Source organism: Corapipo altera, unplaced genomic scaffold (genome assembly GCF_003945725.1).
Source record: "Corapipo altera isolate COAL_440 unplaced genomic scaffold, ASM394572v1 57, whole genome shotgun sequence".
In the NCBI taxonomy this organism is placed as follows: Eukaryota; Metazoa; Chordata; class Aves; order Passeriformes; family Pipridae; genus Corapipo; species Corapipo altera.
This window is the reverse complement of record NW_020884905.1, coordinates 3765730-3790127: the sequence shown is the minus strand read 5'-3', so window position 1 is coordinate 3790127 and position 24398 is coordinate 3765730. Positions and strand designations below refer to the sequence as shown.

General features: G+C 39.9%; 1 protein-coding gene across 5 annotated transcripts in view; it reads right to left on the bottom strand.

Moving 5' to 3' along the window:
- TGFBR3 (transforming growth factor beta receptor 3) overlaps positions 1-24398 on the bottom strand; it is a 140043-nt gene that overhangs the window by 41525 nt on the left and 74120 nt on the right. For all 5 annotated transcript variants that reach the window (XM_027651849.1, XM_027651851.1, XM_027651852.1 and 2 more), the window contains 2 exons: positions 23999-24183; positions 7698-7835 (listed from right to left, as the gene is read on the bottom strand). In XM_027651849.1, the coding sequence (XP_027507650.1) occupies positions 7698-7835; positions 23999-24183 (323 nt within the window). The remainder of the gene's footprint in view (positions 1-7697; positions 7836-23998; positions 24184-24398) is intronic.

Here is a 24398-nt window from a genome sequence, read left to right as displayed (position 1 = left end):
CTTTGATGTGCTTTGCTTCCCTTACAGAGGAAAAGTAACGCCATGGATGAAATATCAGGTATTCCAAAAGGCAAAAATGTATCTTCTGTTGGTCATAAATCCACATACAACATACTGTAATCATCAACAGAAAGCAAGCAAAGAATGGAAGGAGCCATGACCATACAGAAGACTATCACAGATGCCTGTTCCAGGCCCTTCAGTCTGCTGCAAGATGGGTTTGGGATCTCAACCAATAGATTCCAGAATATTCTTTCTTCCCTTACTCTTGAAGCCTAGATTAACTTAAAGCCCAAGTCTCCCTGACTACCAGCCATCTTGGTTCTGAAAGTGATGGGTCTGGGCTCCTAGAAGGACCAGAAGGAGGAACACTCAGGATCAGTCAGAGGCAGTAATGAGAAAGACCAGCAGGAGATACAAAGTGCAGCATCATCCAGATCTGGCCTATCCACACTCCTAACACAAAGGTTTGTTGGCAGTGATGACCAATGAAGATAGCCGACTCTCAAAGCTGAAACACCAAGCAACAAAACCTGAGTTTTGAAAAATGTCTTAGATTACATGGGATCAAGTAGGAACTTGGCAAACCAGGCTCTGAAAAAAGCACAGGACTTTGAAGTCCCAAGAAAGAAGAAACTACGACATCACATGAACCTGCCTTGTTTTCTCTGAAATTTACTGGCAAGTTGGTATTTTTGAAATATTTCTGCCCAAACCAAAGTGATTACAGTGAAAGCACAGGACACCTATACATCATAAAATTTCACTATTTTGGGACATCACACATATAGAAACTTTTTACCATACACTGCATATTCATTTCACATACTGTATCTTGCTTCCTAAGCCAGAAATATCCCTTCTCTTCTGTAACAGCTGCCTGAAGCAAGCTTTGAATGAAAAAAAAAACCCCACCCCCCTAGATATTTAAAGATGCCTTACTGGGGTTATTGTATAATCTTAAACTCCTTTTACCGAATGCAGGCAATGCACTGCTTTCAAGCATGTATTTACCACTCTGTCATTTTCAGCCATCCCTACTGCTGACAGAATTCTTCCTCTCTTCTTCCAAGAATGTAAGAACCACCACTATATGTAGCCTGAGGTCCCCCTAATATTTCTAGGAGCAAACCCAGTTATACAGACTTTAGAGAAGTAGTATTGTGCACTAGTTGAATCAGACCAGGAGACAAAGTCTAGAGGGAAAATTACTAATGCAAAAAGCACAGTAAGAGTTACATTTACTAAACACTGCTTTTAATTAGACACATAGTGATAATTTTCACATTTTTTCAAAAGGCAGGGAAATGGTGTGAGGAGGGGAGAGGAGAATATGAACTTTTCCAAGTGGAAAAGGGCAACTACAGGATTATTTCCAGCTCCTGAGTAGAAGAACCATGCAGATTTATAAAAAATAACCCCATGATTCTACAGAAACGTAAACGTCCTTTTAAATTCCTCTTCACACTTTACACAACGCTGAAAATCTACTGGTTTTACATGGAATAGTGAAAGGTCACTATTTATACCAAATTTCTCACTAGTCATGCATTTCCTATCCTTCCTCACTCTTCTCCTAGCAGAGCTTTCTGTTCACATCTGGGTCTGTTTAACCAGTGATTGGAAATTTAGCCTCCTGATTTCCTGTTAAATACTAGGCACAGGAAAACAAATAGCACTTGTTTTTCAGTGAGTTTTGTCAGTCATCCAAATCTAGTACAAACCATAGAACAGCCTGTGGTTTGGTGGCAGTGACCCAAAATATGTGAACCATATTTTCATGAAGTGAAAGGAATAAACCAGCTATTGGCTGAAGTAATAAGAACATGGCTTTTTAATTCTTAAAAATACAGAAATTACTAATAATTAAAATCTTCATTCTAACACTTAGTCTTCTATAAAGACTTTATCTTCAAATCTCAAGACAAGAGCATGTGATCTGGTTTTCTATTTATCGTTACTGCTCTTGCTTTCTCCATTTTGCTAATTTAACACACACATTCAGTCCTATTAAAGAAGTTCTTGTGAGTAAGCTAATTTGCTTGCATAAGTGCTTTCTCATCCATAACTCTTACTCATTCAATTGCCTGAATAACTAACTCAGAGAAAAAGCTGAAGCATTACTCCTTAAATCATATATCATATAAAATCACATATGCAGACATTTAAGGGTTTTTTGGATCTATTTTAACAGTGATTTCTGTCAGGAAATCACAAAGGATTGGGTCCTTTCTTTCATTGATTTAATTCTCACTATTTTAGCTTGCTGAGTCAAGACATTCCTAGGCTATAAAAGCAATTGAGAAAGCTACCAAATCTAAAGAAAAAAATTACTTGCTGAGTAGCACCTATAAAACCCTCTTTCTGTGAAGTTTCATAAAACTCCTGGTTTCCTGCCAAGACATGTTCGCAATAAACCGGCTTTAGGGAAGGAGAGAAATGACGACTTGATGGGAAGGAAGGAAATTATTTTGCTGTATGAAAACTTAAAAGTGGGGTGGTGGGAGAGGTCTGGTAATGTTTTTCTCCAAGACTGACCTGCAACAAGATCACAGGCAAAAGCATTTTCTACAGGTGTTGCCTAATTTATGTAAAATTGTGATCTGTCGTAACCTAACCAGTCTAGTCACCAGTGAAGATGTCCTTCAACTTCCTCTCCCACCCCCCCTTTACAATATAATTTTGGCATTTATTCCCTGCTGAGGTAAAAAAAAATTTAGCACAGTTGCTAAGTATTCTCCCTTGCTGAACTGAATGGAGCTTACCACCCATGCGCTACTCTTTAGAGCAATGAGCCCAGGAAGACCTGAACAGAAAATGCCTGTTCCCAAACTGTTGTATTTTTGTGACATGTAAAAATATACAATCAGATTAATATGACTAGATGTACTGGTAATTGAAGTGATGATTTTCAATTACTTAGGTCAGGCAGAGTTCATGCACTAACCCATTTCAGGTATTTTTGGACTGAAATGCCATGATACTAAGGTATGTTTATTTTTAACATTATGAGAATAAACTCAAGACTTACTTTACTAAAATTACAATAATTTCTCAGCAACTTCTTCACCTGTCAATATAGAAACAACTCATGCAGAGTTTGAAAATAAACCTGTCCATGCCAAATGTACTGCTAACATCACACTAGATAGTCACCATCCATTCTTTTCTCTCTCTCTCTCTCTTAAACACACAGAAGAATTTTTGTCAGGTTTTTTCAAGACGCCCAAATTTTTATTTAAGACTCTTCACTAGTGTTCTTTCTGATTTATAGATGAGGAAAGCACCTCGAGAAGCAAAATGACAACACAGGCAACAGATTAGTAAAGAGCAAGTTCCTTTAGCACCCATGCCCTGTCATGATGGCTTCCTCCAAAGTACTGTCACTCTGTAAGCATCACTGGGCTTCCATTCAGTGCCATACTTCTGGAAATAACTCTTCAAAACATGACATTCAAAAAATCCGGATGGTAACCAAACACAAACTTTGGTTTGTTTGGGACATGCTACTTAATTTTAATGTTAATTTATTCCACTGTGAGGTTTAGCCACCAGTAGACATTTCATAAAAATGAAACCATGAGCTGTCTCCATGAAGATAAAGCATGTGACAAGTCACTGGGCTGAGAGAAACTATGTGCATTACATGATAAAAATAAGTGCAAAGCCACATGTATACACCAAATCTATATTTTTATACTGAAAAATGTTTATCAAGAAGGTATTTTGTGCTTCCCCCTATATCATAACCGTACACACCCAAAGGCTGGATTTTCTCCCACATTCATTTTGAACTTCTTAACTTATGGAGAACCAGGCCCAAGGCAAAAAACCAAGCTTGAACTATGTGATAAGAAGTTAAACTCCAGCCTAACTCAGTAGTATTGTATTTTCCTAGTCTTTTGGATATGTGCTGACACAAGCTTTAAATCTTTTCATCCTTTCCCCTAAATAAAGCAATCTGAGACAGCTTAGCTTTAGTGGAAACTCAAACAATGAATTCACAGAGCAAACGCACCAGACCATCCTCCTTATGAGGACATGAAAACACAGCCCTAAGCTCCAATACAATCATCCTTTAAGCTCAATATGCCTTAGTTTCCCCACCAGTACAGTGGTACTGACAGCACTTCAGAGTGCTCCAGTTCATTATCTGCTCATACCCTGGAGTCATCTTCTCTGTTAGAAATAACCTTTGAATTTTTAGTACAATTAACTTGTAATATTTATTTAGTTATTTATTCAAAACACATCTTCCTAGAACAGTTTAAGAACTTTATTATGATGCTTTACAAGGAAAAAGTAGTTAGTATTAAAAAGAAATAAAGAGCTACGACTTCACTAATAGTTACATGATCCTTTAACTACAAACTTTGACCTGGCTCTAGCAGCGTGGTCTTTATCAGCAGCAAGTCCCAGAAGTTGTCATTTCAAACAATACTTGCCTTTCTAACTAGGGCTCAATCAATGAAACAAATTTAATTCATATTTTACATACAGTACATTAATAAAATTGTGAATGAATGTATTGTTTGGTAAGTCTGAAGGAAAAGTTGGAAAGTCAAAGAATATCCTGCCTGAGGCTTCCATAGAGACAGACACAATAGTTATGACACTCCTATGGTATGCGTGCCACAGATTTCTGGTTTGAGCATAGAATTCACGGGCATTAGAAAAGGTTTTTCAAATTTGAAATCTTCTGCGATTCACAATACTCCCGTTTTTTGGCTTGGCTACATATTTAAGGAGAATGAACAAGACAGAGCCAAGCAGTATTAAACAAGGGCCAAGGAAGCATGATCTGCACTCTGCAGTCCTTGGAGTTGCTCTTTACCCTCCAGGCTCAATTCTTTGGAACTTACTGAAGGCTCTGGCACAGAGGCAGGGAGCCTCTCTGCTACTAGAGTAGAAGCAGAATGTCCCTTTGTCCCACAACTCACGTGAAACAAGAACCCTTGAATCAGCAAAGGGAAAAGCTCTTCTAGGACAGAGGCAGTCCCAGGGATTGGAAACAGGCATGGCACAACACAGGCAAACAGTTCTGTGGAAAACTGGAGCCCTTGATTTCTACTTGGCATACTGCACTCGTCTACAGGTGCAACTAGGGCTTCCTCAGCATTTCCCATGTTTTCTGTGTGATTCTGTGCTCTTTTTTCAGAAAGCTTTTGGGAAATCAATGCATTTGTCCTTGTGAGCAGAGTGGAATTGTGGAATAGCAACAGATGACGACCACACAAAGTTGTTCACCCGGTAACCCTCATGGTTTACCATCCCAAGCTGCCCTACCTACTCAAAAATTCGGTCATGAAAAGTGGGAAGGCTGATGAGTCCTAATAAGAGACTGAAGTTAGCTTCTGTTTGCAGCAAAAATATTGCCTTAGAGAGAAAACACAGAGAATGTAGTTTTGGAGGGAGAGGGACCACAGGGACTAAACTGGGAGAGGTAATGGTGGATCAGTACCCTGGCATTCTGCAATCTGATTCTTTGACCTCTTTATAAAAAAGAAAAATAGAAACCTTAACATGGTGGAAGGACAAATACATAAATCATATGGCACTTAAGGAGATCCAAAATGGTTATGGAGAGCTATTCAGATGTTTAAATGTGATTAGGGATGGGTCAATACTGAGAGCCGGTTAACTCCTTGCAACAAATAGGTGAGCTCCCACATCTGCTCAGCAGCATTATCCCAGTGCCACTGCTGCATGCTGGTAGGATGTCATGAGGCACCACAACTTTCAGCCCTTACCATGACCAGCAGAGACTAAGATAGAGTATTGAGAGGAGGTATTTGAGTTGCACCAACACAGCAGTAAACCTGTGGCATTTACCAGGTCCTGTCCCACCTGAGAAACAGTCACTCCTTCCAGCACCATCAGTGGCTAAGTTTACTGTGGTAATTCTTGAGTTCAGGCAACTTCTTGTTTGGCATGAATTCTGAGGGGTCGCTGCTCACATTTTCAAGCCTGTTTTTGTAACCAGAAGAGCCTGAAACAGTTTTCTGAAGCAAACACTTATCTAAGGGTACAGTTTAGGCAGTCAAAGCCTTAGGGACACATTCCTATTGTTCCTATGCCTTAATGCAGGCAGTTGAAGCCCTGCTGAGCCAAACCAAGCAAGCTCAGCATGATCACAGTCTGAACACCTGTGCAGTGCACTGAGTAGAAATGGATGGCTCTCAGCGGAGCACCTTTCCACTCCCAGAGCAAGGTAAGGGCAGAGGGAAAATCCTGGGTGAGGAGGAAGAACACAAACTAGCTGAATACAAGCTAGTTGATATGAAATGGGAGCGATGATGTAGTAATTGTAAGAGAAGATCAAAATTAAACTGAAAGTAGGTCCAAGATTTTATTAACTGATGAAAGATGCTGTTCTTTCGGCCCGGAGAGGAATGAGGACTCTTACCACACTGTTGTTCAGGACGTTGTTCCTCAGTTGTTTCCTGAGCAGACCTGAACTGTACTTGTTGCATTAAGGACATACGACAGGAATGGTCAACAAGAAGATAACAGTGAAGAGTCTCCAAAACAGTAATGAAAAACCTAAGATTGTGAATACTTTAGAGTACAAACAAGCCCATGCTCTTTGCACCAATCAGTAACAAACTGTACTGGAAACAGGACAGAGTCCTTCAAAGTTCAAAATACCAAGGGTACTCTTTCTCTTGTACCTTGATGACAGGAAAAAGAAAAACAATCCCAGACAGCTTATGGTATCCACCAAGTGATAGACCTCCTGGTGCGCTTAACAGCGTCACCACCACATTAGGTCAACTGAGAGAGCAGTGCCCCTTCCCAGTGCTGCAGCATTGCCCATCTTCCTGTCCTGCTGATGCACAGTGACACCATTACATTCCCACCGGGTACTGCAGAAACAGTCTTGTCTACCACTGTCAGCTGTGCTGGAGGAGAAAAATTAAGCCCTATAAGGATACAGCTAAATATAATCAAGTTTAGTTCTGCAATTAGAGTTGAATAAAGTAAAAGCTGCAACTTTCATAAAGATGACTCATGATTAGACATGATGTCACACATTAAAAATTTAATCCAAACAACTTGTCTGTTTCACTACAAACAGCAAACTCAAATGTCCTGGCAAACTGTAAGGACATGATTTACAAATACTAGGTAATATTTGGATCTTACATTACAAGCATTGCTCCAGTCTTTCTGAGAAATAAAAATGATTTCATTCTGGGCTTAGCTTGGTCATTTCAATAGACCAAGCTTCACCAGAGACATAAGCTGTAACTGTACATATTGAGCTCAATATATACAAAGTTTTGTTTTGGTCACAGACCACACAACAAGTGCCCACCCTTAATATTTCTTGTTGCTTTGAGGCTTTTTGCATTACGGTACTATTAGACTTCCAATCAGGACTGGCAATCTTGTAACCTCACAGCTTTTGAACTAAAATGGCTGTTAGTATTAACCACACAATGTGCAGATTCTGAAAAAGCAGTTTTGCTTTCTTTTCCTTGAATTCACATAACAAGTAATTGGCTACTTTTTCCAAACTGCTTTGCCCTACCACCTAACTGTTCCCCAGAGCCCTACAATGAAACTTGATCTACTGTTAACTTGTTTTTTTTTAATGTAAGCTTGAAAAACTTCCAAATGAATGCCATTAACTCCATGTCCTGTGTGACAAGTAGCTATGGTAGAGAGCAGGCCAGAGGACGGTGTATACTTACGAAGAAAACTCTTCGGATTCCAGGTGCCAGTCTTTCTGTTTTTAGCTTCCAGACCAAAGGCAAAGGAGAGTTGAGAAGAAACACCAAAGGCTTCTGGTGAATATGCACTGACGAAATTGGATTCAAATGTAATGTGACCTACAGAGAAACACAGAAATATGTGAATACTTCCTGGAATTTGAAACAGCGAATCAAAAGTAATTTTTATATATATTATGACTTTTAGCATTCAGACCTCTTGACTCAAGACTACAGACTAATCTACTTCCACAGAAATCAGTCAACAGAGCAGAGAGAATATAAACGATGAAATAGTTAACATTTGTGCTCTATGCTTGCAAAGCACTGCTAAAGTGTTTAAGAAAACCTTGGCAAATGTTGATGAAAAATAGCTTATGCAAAAGGTCAAACCACTAAGCTGAGAGTTGGAGAACAAGGAGATAAAAAGAATTGCAAAGCAAACTCCGATTTCTGGTTTCTAGATGGTAGCCTACAAAGTTGGCTTAGAGTACAAAATCTTATCTGCTGATTCTATTAGGGGCATAAATCTAGCCTGCAACACAAATAAAACTAAACAAACAAAAACCAGGAGGAAAAAAAATCCAGAAACACAAGGAAGCACTACACTAGTTCATGGAAGAAATTCCAAAAGAAATTTTAACATACACTAGGGAAAGAAAATGCCTGTCTTCAGGGACTAGAAGGATATATAGGGTAAATGATCTCAAGAAAGTGAACATCACAAAAGTGAGGCAACCCTTTATAGGTGGCTTTGAAGCTACCAGTCCGTGGTCTCTGGAAGCCCTTCCTGCTCAGCTCCTTGTATCCTGGTGCTGCCCCTCTAGAAAGGGTCCCATGTTGGACAAAACCCTCACCAAATGCATGACAGCCTGTCAGTTTTTAGCATACAACAACTTGCAACTGATATCACAGTGTTTTTACAGCATCTAATAAGCTGTTTAAGCAGTCATTATTTAGCTTGATAGTTCATCCCACATTATAGAAAGTAATTTAGTGTGCAAGAGATGATCTACCACAGACTGAGCAGAGAAGCTGATGTCCCACAATAATGGGTGATAGGCAGATTCCCTGATAGACAACCACAGTTCTTTCCCAAAAAGGTATAGAGGGAGCAAACACGGACACAACCACCAATCTGAGTGGTGGTAAATAGAAGTGAGCATACAGGTAATTCAGAATTAATTCTGTATCCTGCTAAAGAATTTGAAAGGAGATCTGAGACCATGTATAGTCCATTGCATGATTCTTCTATAATGGCAAGCAGACATCAGTTTACCATTAAACATAGATTCTTCTGGCAAACTAACTTCATGAAAGTTAGACACTAAATTGAAAATTAGGCACCCATTACTGTTGAAAATATTTCCAAAAGAACAAGTTAGGATTTTTTTTTATTTTTTAATTTTCTTCATTTCCCCTTGAAAAGTTCACCATCACTGTAAAACGAACGCCAAGACCTGGTCTCAGGTTTGACAGACATCTGAAGGTGTCCACTACTCAAGAACTTGCAAAAAAGCTGGCAAACAGCTGGCTGTGCTCCCATGCCAATGAGAAAGCAGTTGCTTACATATGCAGAATGATTGACTGTGTTGCTCATTCCCACAGTGGTACAGATACCAAAAACCACAGGCACACCTCTGGGGACACCAAGGGCATCTCCGTCCTCCTCCTCTTTGTTAAGCGGATTAAAACTTGTTGGAAAACTGATTAAATCCGTATTTGTACTAAACTCAAGCTGCTTTAAAGAACGAGTATTTCTCCCCATCAGCAGCTGGGGAGTGACTGCTGCCTGCAGGAAGGCCAGGCACTGCCATCTTCTGCCCACCGCTGCCATCTTTGTCACCACTTGGCCTCTCCAGCAGAAGACCCAGTGGTATTTATGCATTTCCAAAAGAAAACACTAAGTACCACAGATTACCACAAACCACATTTCTCTCCATTTTCTGCCTCTAAAGAATACAATACCTCATTTTTGGAAACTGGAGGGTGTTAGTCCTCTCAATTCTAGTGGGAGGACAGAGACTTGAAATACCAAACAGGTATGTTTTTAGCTACAGAAACTGTTTTACAGTATCAGCTATAGAGCCAAAGTAATTCTGTCAGCTGAAAATAAGAGAGAAGGTGAAATTATTTGTTTTATAAGGTTCCTGCTTTGTTATACTGTCTAGAAACGGCAAGGTGAAAGTAGAAAGGAAAAGGTGTTTAGAACCACTATTAATTCACGACTATTAAAAAACTTTTGTTAATTCTTGTGAATTTTCAGCTGTAATCACTGCTAATTACTAATAATTATATTTAATAGTTTAAACAGCTTATCTTGTTCTGGGGTTATGTTTTCTTACAAAGCAAAAAAAATACTGTAATCTCAGTTTACCAAAGTAGCCCAGTTATATCTTTTGCAGTCCTTATCTTGCTAATAAGAGTGCAAATTTTATTTCCTTAGCATATATACAAGTATATACACTACACTTGTTTGCATAACAGGGTCCTCAGCACTAACTTGGGCTTCCAGACTGAAAAAAACCCCACAGAGCTCCTCAAAAACTGCTTAGGCCCTTCTTGGTCATCGTATTTTTCATAATTCACTTCTGCCTCAGAACGAGCACTGCTGAGGAACAGCTGGGTAGCCTAGTCTGAATGTGACTGTTCCTACTGAGAAGTTGTACAAAATTAACAGACTCCTCACAGCATAACTATTTCCCCCCTTATATTTGTGACTGCCCCAACATCACTGTCAGCGCTTGATGATACACAACAGTGGTATCTATTATGGGAGACTTTTTCCTAGTCCTTGCAAAGTTTTTCTAGCAAACTGTTGGGCAGTTACCAGCATTCAAGGTCTTTTTGCCAACAATCTAGCTGCCAAGCATAGGGGTTTTACCTTGCATAACAGCAGTCAGTGGGGTATCACGGAAATCTCAGCCCAAGCAAGGTAGACATGATCAAAACAGCTCACCAGAGAGGTGAGAGGTGTTTATGTGAGGAAAAGTGGTTTGAACTGTGGAGCCCAAGTAAAAGCTCAGACTTCTACTATGCACCAGAGGCACCCAAATGCCTCTCTCCACTCCTACTTCAGAGATTGAAAGGTTTAGCAGGACTCTAAGGTGTTATGAGCTTATGACATTGACACAAGCACAAGTTCAACACTTACAGCATGACACCACCCCTCTCTTTATCTCTGCCTTGTTGAGCTTTCTGCTGTCACATCCATGCTCCCATCCTCTTCACTCCTGCCATGGCAGCCTCCATCCACAGCACTGCAGTGGAAGATCCTCATCCCTACTCTGTCTACAGCAATTTCTCAACAAAATGCCATTTCTGCTACAGTGCCCCCACTGTGGCTATAGTTACACTATATATAGGCTGAATCCTAAGTGATCCCCTTGCCCTGGACACTCTTCTATCTCACCTTAGCCTGTGAGCTCTTCAAGGTGCATGTGTTCTCAAATGTCTAGACAGTTCATTGCACCTTCTTAACATGCCACGAATCAATAGAAAGGTACTGGATCACTTCAAACCACCAAGAAAGATGTTTCTAATTAATAGTGGAAGAGATAACTCTTTCTCTTTTTCCCTTTCTTTTTGTATTTTCACTGGCAAAATCCGTATTACTAAATATTTATGTGATGCCTTGCCCAGAAACTCCATCAGAAACCAGTCCTACATGTGTTCAGTGCTGTGCAAAAGGTTTTGAAGACATGGTGTGAAACTCTGAAGACACTGAACTCTGTGGTAAAATTCTTAATTTTTTAAAGAAACTCCAATAAAAGCTTTTTTTTTTTAAATCAGATATCCAAGAAGAGCTTATAAAATACAAACATTTTGTACTTCTTAATAACGTACTACCTCAGTCAAAGTCTTCTACACCTCAAGGAGTTCTGTGACCAGTTTGGTCAAACAATACCAAAAGAAAATTAAACAAGAATCATTGAATGGACACTTTTGGGTCACCTAGTCTATTTAAAAAGCAGCTGTTATTGCTCTGCCCATGTTATTTTAAAAACATATTAAGAAACAGCACATGAACCAAGTAGACAGCAGCAAAACGACAGTACAGGAAAATAAGTCAATGTGGTCCAACACATCCCTCACTCTCAATGAAGGGCTCATTTGATCACGGAGCTGTTGCACTGCCAACATTTTGATTATGTAATCAATAGCTAGGCCAGACCTTCTGGACATGTGTGTCAGCAATGATACTCTCAGCAAGGCTCAACTTCAGCAGCTGTTTGTCAGAGGAAGTTCCTCTTCCAGACTCACGTCTGCCCTTTGTGTCCCCCTTTGGCACACACGCCTCCAAATAATACATGACCAACTTGTGAGGAATACAACAATTTAGACACAGGTGAAATGTATAGATTAAAATTATTCTGAAAATCTTAAACCAAAACCTACTAATTCATTTTTAAAAAGCATATAAGTGTGACTGGGACATGAAGAAGTTATGCCATTTTTGCTAGAATGCATTTTTCCACATACATAAAAAAATTGGAAAAAAAAAGGTCTTTAAGTTACCACGTTCAGAGGTGCCCTGTCTATCAAATCTGTGCTGGCATTACTCAGTCAGCTGTATCTGTACATACTCATGCTGGTCACTTCTGGTTGCACAGAGTTCCTTTAAGGCCTCCAGCAGCTGCAAGGTTAAGGAGACTGCAGAGGTTTCTGTCTCCAGAGATCACAGTTTCATGGAGGGCTGAGTATCACCACAGAAACCAACTACAAAAACAGTCTATGGGCTCCTGCCCCGTTACTCTGGTAAAGCAATTTGTACTACGGGAAAGGCAAGGACACAAATGCTGAAAACTGATCAAAGTAAATGCTGCTGTTAAAGTACCATTTTGTTTTGCTGACTTCAAGGCATCAAATCACAGGCTTTGTGTTTTGTTCTAAAAAGATGAAAGTTAAGTGCCAAGGATTTGTAAGATTGAATTAACTATTCCATCATGAAGACCTTCAGATAAATTCATAGCACATTTTCCAAAACAGCCATTACAAATTTGTGCTAATAAGCCAGGACAAAATATGCTGTGTTGTATTGAATTACACTGCCTAGGCTTGGACAGCTGTTCTCTAAAAAAGAAGAAAAAGAAAAGAATTTTAACTCTCAGATCACATAAGCACATTTTCTGAGTTACAAGTGATGCACTAAAGATAGATTTATGACACCTTAACTCATTACTCTGCTGCAAAGATTAAATTAACTCATTCAAAGCAGGCAAAATTTAAAGGAGAAATTTGAAAATTTATACCTATCCTTGCTCTAAGCGTTCTCACTCTTTTTGTTAATACAATATTTATAGGACATAATTTATTCTGGTATTGCAACAGTCAAAGAAATTAATATGAAGAAACATAGCTTCACAGTTCACTCATGTCTAATAATCAATATAGGAGGTTTCAAATTTCCCCTGAAATTCACTTGAAAAAATATAATGTTGATACATTGGCCTTAACAGAATTCAGTCGAGGATTAATCCATGAATCCACCTCAAGTGGTGGGGATCTAGTACTGCACCGCTTTTCAGAAGTTTATCAATTACTCTGGGAAGGATCCTCTGGCCAATTTTTTTTATTTTTAAGATAAAAGTACAGAAAAAATGTTTTCTTTAGATAGAGACTGTGAATTCAAAATGGAACACTGTTTCTTCCTCACCCTCATATTTTTGCTATGCTCACTGAATATTGTGTTACAGATGTGATAGCAAGCCAGCTATAGTAGATTACACTGCCCAGCTTTCAGGAGCCAACAGTTTCCAAGAGAGAGTTCACTGATTTTTCCAAGAAACATAAAATATGTTCAAGTGGTGTTACTGCTTGAAGGTAGTTTTGATCAAAGGGTTACATATTTGAACTCTTAAATCAAATGAGGGTATAAGCACTTTCCTATAAGCACAGGAGACCTCACTGCTTCCCTTCTGGGAAGATTCTCCAATGCAGACTCTTTATTCATAGAAGGCAAGCACCTATCTTTCTGAAAACTCATCCCAGCAATGAGAAGGAAGATCTTCAAAACAGTATCAGAGAAACAACTAACTCCAGGAAAACTGCAATGCCATTAAAAACAAGCCCTCATACCCACAGACAGCTACTTTTTCTCCCACAGAACTCAACACTGTGCCCCCTTCACAGCCCTTGCCACAGACAAGCCATGCTTTCTTCTCTCTGCCAGGCAAGCACTAATGGACCTGCCCCTTTGGGAGAGAGCAGCAGGGCTGCAGTGCATAGGGCATGAGGGAAGAAAAGACCTTTTCTTTTTGCACTACTGCCAGGATGAGGCATGACTCAGTCCCCAGGGAATGGGTCTGAGTCCCTGGTAGCATTCACCAGGTACATGGGGGACTGAAGTTTATTTCCAAGGCTCATGTAACACTGTAATTCTAAAATCAACCCTTTGTTTATTTTATCCTAAATATATGATTGCAAATGGATTGGCATTGCCTGGACCTTCTCGCCCACACAATACTGAGAGAATCAGATTGACTAAACAGCAGTTATAGCTCAGTTGTAAAAATCATGGGAAAGATTCACCCCTGGCATAATTCCACTGAAGCTACTGGCATTAAACCAGAGACTGATGTGGTCCCATACATTACTTCATTAAAAAAAAAGAATAGTATTGCACAATCTGTTGACTGTTATGATCTACCACCCAGACGGGAAACCTCCAGTCAAAAAGTGATGGGATGGCTCCATCAAAAAGAAGACAAGAGAAGAGAAAGGTTGATAAGGACTACCCAACTATGATCTATGGCCCATTGCACTCTTTTCATTAAGAAGTACTGTCAAAAACCTTTGACTGAAAGATGTTTGATATTTCCTTTTTTTTTTCTCCCTATTTGTCCTGCAACAGGGGCGAAAGGTCACGATGTGCTGTGCCACACACAAAGAGCTTAAAAATCAAGTCATGCAGCATGTGCACGTGCTATTAACAAACTATTCTGAATAATGCATGATGTTCCCAGAGGCCTCTTTAAAATGAAGACACATTATTAATGATTCAGAGGAGAAATGGCAGCCCCAAAGTGTGCATTCAAAGGCAGAACTAAGCAAAGCTCCCTTCACCTTTAGTGAGGACGAAGCATCACTACTGAATTTGGTACCTGTTGTACTCAGAGCCATTTTTAACTAAGATCTGAAGTTTACCATCAGAACCAGCTTGAAAACTGACCTGCCCATCCACTGACACAGTAGTTGTATACAACAGTCAGACGAGAAAGAGTCCATTATTAGAATAAAAGCCTAAGAGTTTGCACCATATGGGAAAAGTATCTGTCATGGTTCAGTCAATGGAAAGCCCATGCCTATCAGTGCAACACTGGGACCACTTGGCCCATTCTGCTTGTGACCTGAACTAAATGCTCAGGCTCCCAAACATTAAGTGAAATCATTTGTGCCATCTGCCCTTCTACAAAGCAGCCGAGCTTCTCAGCACTTCAACCCTAAAAACACGATGTTTCTCTCAGCTTTGCATAAATCAGTAGATGTCAATACCATTCACATGGCATATAATAAATCCTGAGGGGACAGTCCTCCTTTTATACAGTTTGTGGGAAAATTTATTTTTGGCTTTAGATCTGTTTAAGGGCACACGATCCATTCCTGTGAGCCACAAGTACAGCATCTCCCTTACTGTTGGTTAGTGGCCTATTCAAAAAATGGTATCACATCAGACTAAGTTCTACTTTAACAATTAAGGTAAAAGACTCATGCAAAAATGAAACAACTTCCCTGATAATATTCTGTTCTGCACTTAGGTGTACATGTATTGCAGATCTAAGCTTTTCTTTGGTTCATCGCCTGGGGTGCAAAGTTTAATTTTATACTCCTCTTCCCTTCTCCCATCCCTAGACTACTACCAGATAGCTGTGTAACAGAGTGCCCGATGCCCTGAAAAGACAAGGCAGGTGGGGAGGGGGTTAACTACTGTATTGGAGGATATACAAGTACATACTAAAAAGCAGCTCCTGTCCCAAAGGAAATGCTTCTTAAACTGACAGAAAAAAGACACATGATAAATTTCTGCCAGAACCATTTTCTTTAAATGCATTGGGGGCATTCTGAGTAAATCTACACATACTTTTCCAGGAAAGCACAAGTTTCCACTGCCTGTATTTTCAGCAAGTTAGATAGGTGCTAGCCACCCAGCCAGAAATTATATAGCTGCACTAGTGTATCACTACAGTAGATACATCTTGCCTCTCAACAGGTCCTGCTAGTCATGACAGTGTCCTAAGAACATCATGGCACAACTGGAATCTGAATACAGAATTTCCAAATCTCAGGGTAAATCCTACATAGCTTAACACCATACTTTCCACTGTTTCACAAGCTGCAGGTGAGGAAGGGAAGGAGGTTGAGATAACAGGGCTTCAGAAAGCAAGAAAATATTACAAACAATCATGAAGAAGATGACAGACTGCAGAACAAAGGACATTTGAAAGCCCCCACATACAAAACAATTTGGTCCTCTCGGGGTTTGCAGCTAGACAACACACAGAGTCAGATGACTGGGAAAAAGAAACATCTTTCTAGGGTGTTTTTAAAGAAGCACTGTCACATAAGCAAGCACAAAATGCAAAGTTCACATCTTTATTGGACATGCAAAACTAAATTCTTGCTTTTCAAAGAACAGCATGTGTGCATGAGTCATAAAAAACAGACAACCCAGCAACAGCACCAGATTTAGGAAACAGTTTTGTTTACTTTATTGTCAGTAATCCACCAGCCCAAGCAAGAGTCGGTGCAAATGCATGTCTGTAACACATGTGTTCACAAACAGTATTAGGAATTAAATACAAAGGAAATTGGTTTCAGAAGATTAAAAGTAACTGTAACCAATGTTGTCTCTCTACTCCCTGGGGTATGTCTTCTGTCTTCCCAAATTTTTTCTTATTTTCAAACTTCAAAAAGTAATCAGAACTTTTAGTCTCTGTACAAAACAAAACAGTATTGGGGAAATATTTCAAATAATAAATTTTTTATACTGACTTCACAGAAAAAAATTACCCAAACCAACAAAAACCCTAAAGAACTAAATCTTCTATTTAATCAGGCCTAGCCATATAAGTAAGACTACTCATACCTCTATATAATTGCAGAATCAATACCATGAAATGTGACAAAATATTCCAGAAGACACTCGTGATGCTACCCAGTATTTTCTTGCACAATGACACCATTCTATGCGCTTCATATCTGCACTGTCTTGCTGATTCTTGCTTGAAAGAAGGTTTACTGAAGAAAATACTGGCTTGCTTTCCAACTAAGTGAGAAAGAACCCACTGCTGCTCCTTGCATGCAGTACTTTTCCATGTAGATTCAGGAGCATTTTCAGTGTCCAATTTGCTTCATTGCAAGTATCGCTCGAAACCCAACTAGTGGACGAAAGAATGCACGTTCCAATGCTCTGTTCTAAAGAGACACTTACAAAGCAAGTGCCACTGTGCAGAGTTCTCTGCAAAACCAATGTCATACAGAGTCACCTTTCCCAAGAAGCCTCAAAACCCCACTTACATATTCACACGCACTAGCACATCATGCCCATGCAGAAGAAACGAACACTGTGCTTCCTTGAGAGATGATGGAAAAGTGAGCCAGAACTTCAAACAGTCTCCAGTGTAAGAGAATGTTGCTTATCTCCAGAAAGGTGACAACTTTTAATACTTTTCCCTCACTGATGACATTTGAGTCACTACCAAATATTACCTCTCATCTAGAAACCCTACTGCCACCATTATGTCTATTACATACAGCGAGCTACACTCATAATAAAAATATTTATTTTAAATTTCCACATCAATTTTTAATGAGACAGTATCAGCTATGAACTACCAGTGATTCCTTCAAACTTTTTCAAGCAATTTAATTTTCAGATGCTTGTACCTCACGGTGGTGCTATTTTCGCATCTTCTCCTTTAAATAAAAAGTTATCCTACCGCAGAAGTACTCTGTTTTTCACAGGGAAAAAAAGAGACTTGTAGAGAAACACAAACTTAAGTGTTATCAAAAGCAAGATCTACATAAAAACACCCAACCAATTAAAACATTTGTTGTTCTTGTATCTTGCCACTGCATGGTTTGACTGTTTCAGCTGATACAGGAGCATGGTTGTCAGGCACAGCAACCTCCACACAACTTACACTGGAAACTTTCCCCTATGCTGGGAGGCTGAAGGAGAAGGACTTCATTAAGTCCAGCTTTTAGTTCAAACAGATGCTCTAGAGAACAACATAAACATGACCACTCATGACAAGCATTGCTCCAACATCTCACATGCACACACACGCACACACAAGCCCAAGTTAGACTGGAACCTGACCATGGGGTTTGTGATATAAACAGACTCCTGGAAATGTCATCACTTCCTTAATTATCTTTTCTTGGGGAAAGTAACTACAGACAAAGCAGTAATTTATAAATACTTTAATGCATGTCAGATAGAAGCTTTGAAGAAACTGGAGACCACAAATGTGAATCACAGTTTATGATCAAAAAGCAACACGCTTCCATCTTCCTGAAAAAACGTAAGAGCTCATGTGCAGTGTGCTTACACACACAAGCCAGAGAGAGAGAGAGAGAGAGAGAGAGAGAGAGAGGAAGAACAGCAGCAGCAGCCCACTTGCTCTCTGCAGTCCTGCAACAGCACATCAGTACCTGTGGACACTTGCAGCAGAGGAAAACAAGAGTCCAATTTTCAGCTTCCAACAGGACATTTTAAACAGCAGTCAGCAAAACCAAAAACCGTCAGCAATCAGAAAACTCCTTTTGACATTTTTCTTTCTGAACCCGTTTGCCTTCTGTGGTAGGCCTTGGCATGGCTTCAGACACTGCTCCATGTAGCTCTCTGAACTGAGAACAGGGCTCACTTTCTGCACACAGCAAACAGCCCCATTTTTAAAAACAAAAAATACCAAGGGTTTGCACAGCACTTTCCAAGTCATGAGATGTCACTGCTGCCTCTTTAAGGGCAGACATGGATCAAGCCATGCTCCTGCACGACACCCGGCTCTGTAAAAACAGGCTCCTCTGGCCAACACAGCACTTCCTCTGGCAGTTCTGGTGGGCAGAACTTGAAATGATTGCCAAATCCAATGACCAACAAATCCTGAGCTGGCTAAAAACAACCCACAAGACTGCAGTCCAGACAAACAAAATGAAAAAGCCACATTAAAAAAAAATGGGATTTTATGAAAGCACAGATGCCTCAAAGTGCTAACGAAGAGAAGAGGGAGAAGCTTTTAAAAGACAAGCAAACTCCACTTCTTAGAGACATAGGAATGTCATGTTCATCAATCAAGCCAATTAAGACATTTTAGTGTATCTGCAGCTTTCAGAAGACATGGTGTTATCTGAGACAGACATTGAACGACTACAATTTCTGTGGAGCATGCTGCCAGTATCTTTCAAGCATTATAAGGTCTATCGTGCTTCATTTCTGATTCAGTCCAGTAATCCAGCCCAGAAAAGGTTCTTGGGCAAGGCTGTGTGTAAAGGGAGTAACAGCAGCCTGCAAAACAACCGTGGTGATCCAGTGGAGCTACCACAGGCTGTAAGGCAAGCTTTGGAAAATACCCAGGATCAGAGATACACGTGATGAGGAACTACTGCTTTCCAAGCAACAAATATAGGGTGTTCCTGGAGTATGTCTGCCACAGTGTCACTCACAACTTGACTCTGAGACCTCCCTGGCACAGAGCACTGGTGGAAGCAGTAATTCATCTGGACTTTCTGTTCTCAATCTGACGTGACACCGTTTCCTCACAAAACACCATGCAAGAAGATTCCAGTAAAAAGCAGTGGTCAACCTCAAATTTGACACAGAGGTTTGCAGGTGGTCAAACTAATTTTCTACTGTCACTCTGAAGATCTTGTTTGGACTAATAATGTTGTCTCTGCACAACTTCATGAGCCACAGATCATCAAGGAACAAGCAATAACAGCGTGAAGTGATCAAGTTGACCTCGATGGGCTCACATAAGAGGCAAGCTGGCCAAGCGAAGAGGCTGAAGGTTCAAAATTGCTCTACATACTGGCATTGAAACTTGTGAGTCTGCTGCCATAGCTAGAGATCCACTACTGCTGCAAAGTTAAGGTAGTCAAAAAGTATAGAGACAGGAACAGCAAAATACCCTTGCAATGTTCAGATCCAGTCTGTACCTGGGCAGAGGCACAGTGTTTTGTTTTATTTCTCAAAGCTTCTTCTAAAGCAGCAACTATTTTTCTTCAAAGCAAAGGCCTCTTGACCTACTAGAAATACTACATATACCCACATGCAGCAGTGTATACCTATTCAAACAATGGGTAACAAAAACCGCACTAACACCAGCTGTCAAATAACAAACCTTGAATTCCCTTCCTGCCTGCTGTCAGCACAAGACCTCCAGGCCCCCTCTGACCATGGCACTAGTGCCACAGGTCAGCATGTTTAAAATATGCCCAGAAAGTGGCCCCCTTATCCGAGCTGAATCTCAAGGCTGTTCCTGGATCTCTGGATGCCTGAGCATGAAACAAAACATTTTTCCCTGACATAGCCTTGGGTAAGGCTGTTGTGGTATTAAACTTCTGAAAACAGCTAAAACAAACACACTGAGAAACACAATAAATACCTAGAATAATAGGCAAAATGAACTAGGTTTTCATCACCCTCATCACCCATATCTTCATAGTTCTAAAATACAAAAACATTGTGACAGAGAAAAGTCATCCCGAATTCAAGATACTCTGGAAGTCATAATGTAGAAATACATTATTAGGTGACTGTTTCAAAGTCCTTCCCTGTCCCATTTTTTCAACTTAGAGGATCTCTTCAGAAAGTAATTAAATAGCAGACTGAAATAATTTTGCCCCTCAGTTTACAACTTCTAAGTGGGTTGGCTCAGGTACCTGAGATACATCACTAGCAAGTATCAGGCTAATTATAATTAACTTGCTCCAGGAACTAACATCAGATTTACTCTCAAAGGAAATTTTTAAAAATTATTATCAAATTGTTGCGAAGCAACACTGATTAAATAGTGGGGAAAAAGGTCTGTCAAATTATTACAGCCTCAGTGGCATTACTTAAAATTATAAAAAATAAAGACAAGTCCTTGATTTTCCTGACTTCATTTCACATAACACATGTTAAACATCTGTATCAGGCATAAGATCTTAAAGGTTTTGAGGATGAGGATGTCAACGAAAACAATAGTGAATCCATTGCCAGGAACTCTGATTCCATGTATTCATATGTATTCAATCCTAAGTATTCACATGAGATTAATTTTATATGCCCCTCCTTCCCCCCTTTAACTATTTCAATTGTGACTGTGTGCCTGAAGCAGCTCAGGGAAATTCAATCAACAGGCATAATAAAAGAATCCTTCATTAATTTAGGACTTGATAATACACTTAAGGAGTCACTTTCATCTTAAAACTTTTACGCCTTTCTACACATATTTTTCTGATGCAAATCCCTAGAGTCTCCAAGTGCCTCTGCAAAAACTAATTCTTTCTCAGAACAAGCAGCTCCATGACAAAGCAACTATCTCTTTTCTAAAAACTGGGAAACTGAAGCAGTGAAGATACCCAAAGCCGAAAAGAAAGTTATTGTAAGAGTTCAGTAGTTCCTGGCATTCAGCTGAGTCCCAGATCAGTACAGAAATGCACACACGCACTCACTTCCCCAGGAATATTTGATCAAATAAAACAAACAGAAAAGGCTTGCATTTTTCATGCCAAGTTCAATATAAACACTTGAGGCTATTACATGCACCCGTATTCTATTTCCTATGATAAAGCATGGCCAAATATGAATTGTGATAAAAGACATTTCTAAGAAATACTTGAAAGAGATTGGAACTTCAGGGGTTCTTACTTGAAGAAAGTGTCTTCCCAGTTTTAACATATGAGATGTCACCGCAACAGGGATTAATGAAGTAAAACACAAACAAATTCCTTGAAGATCATAGATATGATTACAGCATTTCATGATATGACCTTACATTTAACAGATTTCAACCTTAACATGAAAGTGCTAAATTACTGATTCAGTTTTGCAAAGACTGTTCAGAATACATAATCGTATACATTTCCAGTCTGTCTTTTTTTCTTCCCCCACCCCTCGTCCCAGTCTACAGGGAAGAAAAAGCACCCAAACCTTACTACCCTTTACTGAAAAGCCTGGGTGTGTTACAGGAAGAACACATGCCTCCCCTGCCTTGACCCCCCCCTCACATCAGTCACCTCTCCTATGCTTAAATTTGCAAACCCTTATTGTCAGTATATTCTACACAAGTGTCAAAGTGAGTTAAATTAATGCATACATGTATGTTGCATATTTATGAGAACCAGGATCACTGCACAAGTATGTTTAATGCATGAGCCCTCCAAGGAATTTGCTAGGGGAAGTTTACACTCCTCCCAGAAAGTAAGGAATGTGTAATTTAGCAGCATTCTAGCACAGGGTAGGTTAAAAACAAAACGAAACCCGACCTCCTCCCCCAAAGCAAGCCTTCACTTAAAGATTTTCAGATCTTGCATTTCATATTATCAGAACTTCAGCCAACCTCTGAGCAAATACATGATTTATTTTAAACATGCTTTCGATGCTGCTAAATCTAACTAATGTACTGTCAAACAAAAGCACTGGTTTTATCCTGGAGTATACTGGAAATATTGTGTGACAAACGGATCTCTACCTTTGCTATCAGCATTTGCAGGCAACAGGAAATACCTCAGCTGGTAAATCAAGCTCATGTAACTTGAGGTGATGGATACATTCTACTTTTAGACAGAAGGCCACTTGGAGTTGGTTTTGCAATAATGGAAAAGATAACATTTGCTCTGCTTTGTTCTCAGAGTCTGATCCTATAAGTAAAATCCGATCTTTCCAAGTTGTTTACACTCTTCTGCTCGACACTGTTGCCAGCAAGCCTTGTTCCAGCTTCCTGTGCCTTTTTAGAGCAGCCATCTCCAAGGGTTGAGACTGGGAACTGGTCGGGAAATGGGAGAAGGAGGCTAAGGACTACAAATCATGAAATATATTCTGTGCCCTACACTTTGGTGTATCCCTGAAGTACAGAGACAAGACAGCTTCAGGCCAACTGCCTTCTTACCATAAGCACATTAGAGGAGGCACAAGCAGCCTCTTTCTACTCGACAGCAAGTATTTTTATTCAAAGCCAAATATTTAAATCTTCTACCATTCTGTCAAGCTGATTAGGCAGTAGGGGCACAGCCTGCACCCTCGTGCGTGCGTGACTCGCTCACGTTGTGTGCACACAACTGCAGAAACTGTCCTTTTACATAAGCAGCTCCAGCAGCACAGCACCAGGGGGAAATTTGGGGTTATGCAAATGTGCACTTGGCAGTTGATTGGGAGGTACAAGCTCCATCTGCAGCCTGCTTCATCCCATCCCTGGGCACCCTTTAGTAACTAAGAAGTTACAAATTCCCCCCTGATACCATGTTCCCACAGCAAGGGCACTCTTCTGTCCATTTTCAACAAAATCCCTGTTACATTAGCTTCTTTGCTCTCTCATTACAAATTCCCTAATTGTGTACACACTTTGCTCTCACAGGACATAGTACTAAGGATTTGTGTGTGTAATACTGTAAGAACATGAACTAAGGAGCTCAGCTGTCATAGCCTGCAATGTTTTCTTTGTACTTTGGTATTCTGTTTTGATGTGTTTTTAGAGTAAACAACAGTATGGCATAACTTAAAACCAAAAATTTTCTACTTGTTCTATTGCTTTCAGAACAGTTACAGTTCTGGCCAGTCCCTTTGAGTGCAACACACACACAAAAGTAATTGGACTACCATAGTCAGCAATACTTGCTTTCTGTAAGCAATGCCCCCTCAGTAAAGCATTAAGGCTGCACTACAGAGGTAAAAGAATCTGCATTTCAGTATTTGTATATAGTGGTCATGGCAGGGATCCAAAGGTATTCATGTTAATTTACAACACATTTAGGTAAACGATCTGCTTTTGAAGACAGCCAATTCTGCAAAGGCCTGTTGGAGATCTAAATCTGTTTCTTATTTCCTTTGCCCACCCCACCACCTTTTTTAAGTATACTTCATGGTTGTGAAAGCTGATTGAGAGGGTGACTGGGTATGGAAGCAGCTTACTTGCACGACATGCAAAGCATAGGGACAATATCCATGCAAATTGCACATAGTTCTTTGTAGTATTTCAGTGACAATTCAGAAGTAACTTTATTCAGCAAATGAGTGTATAACAATGCCATTTGCAGACACACTTGTCATCAGGGACAAAAAGTAATTTCCTCTTTACCTCTCTTTCATGATGGCCAAGACCCTCCTCAGGGTTTCTGAGATTGAGGATGTGCACTTCTTGTGGCAGGCTCGTTGTGCCTCGGCTTGCACAGCCAGATAAGACTGTAAAACTTTCCAATAAGGCATGGACTGGATGCGAATTGTTAACAGGCGATAAGACACATTCATTGAGAGGCACAGGACCTGCAGAGGAAGACAAAGACAGACATTATTTGGAGAAAAAAGCAATACATCATTTACACTCAAATAATGATGATCCTTTTGTTCAGAAAACCCACAGGAACAGAAGCAGAAGTTTCATGTTCGCTCTCCACAAAATGAAGACATTTATTCCCGTTGCCCTTTCAAGTTCTCCTGAATATGCTAACTCATTGGTTCATTTCTCTCTGAAAGTCTAA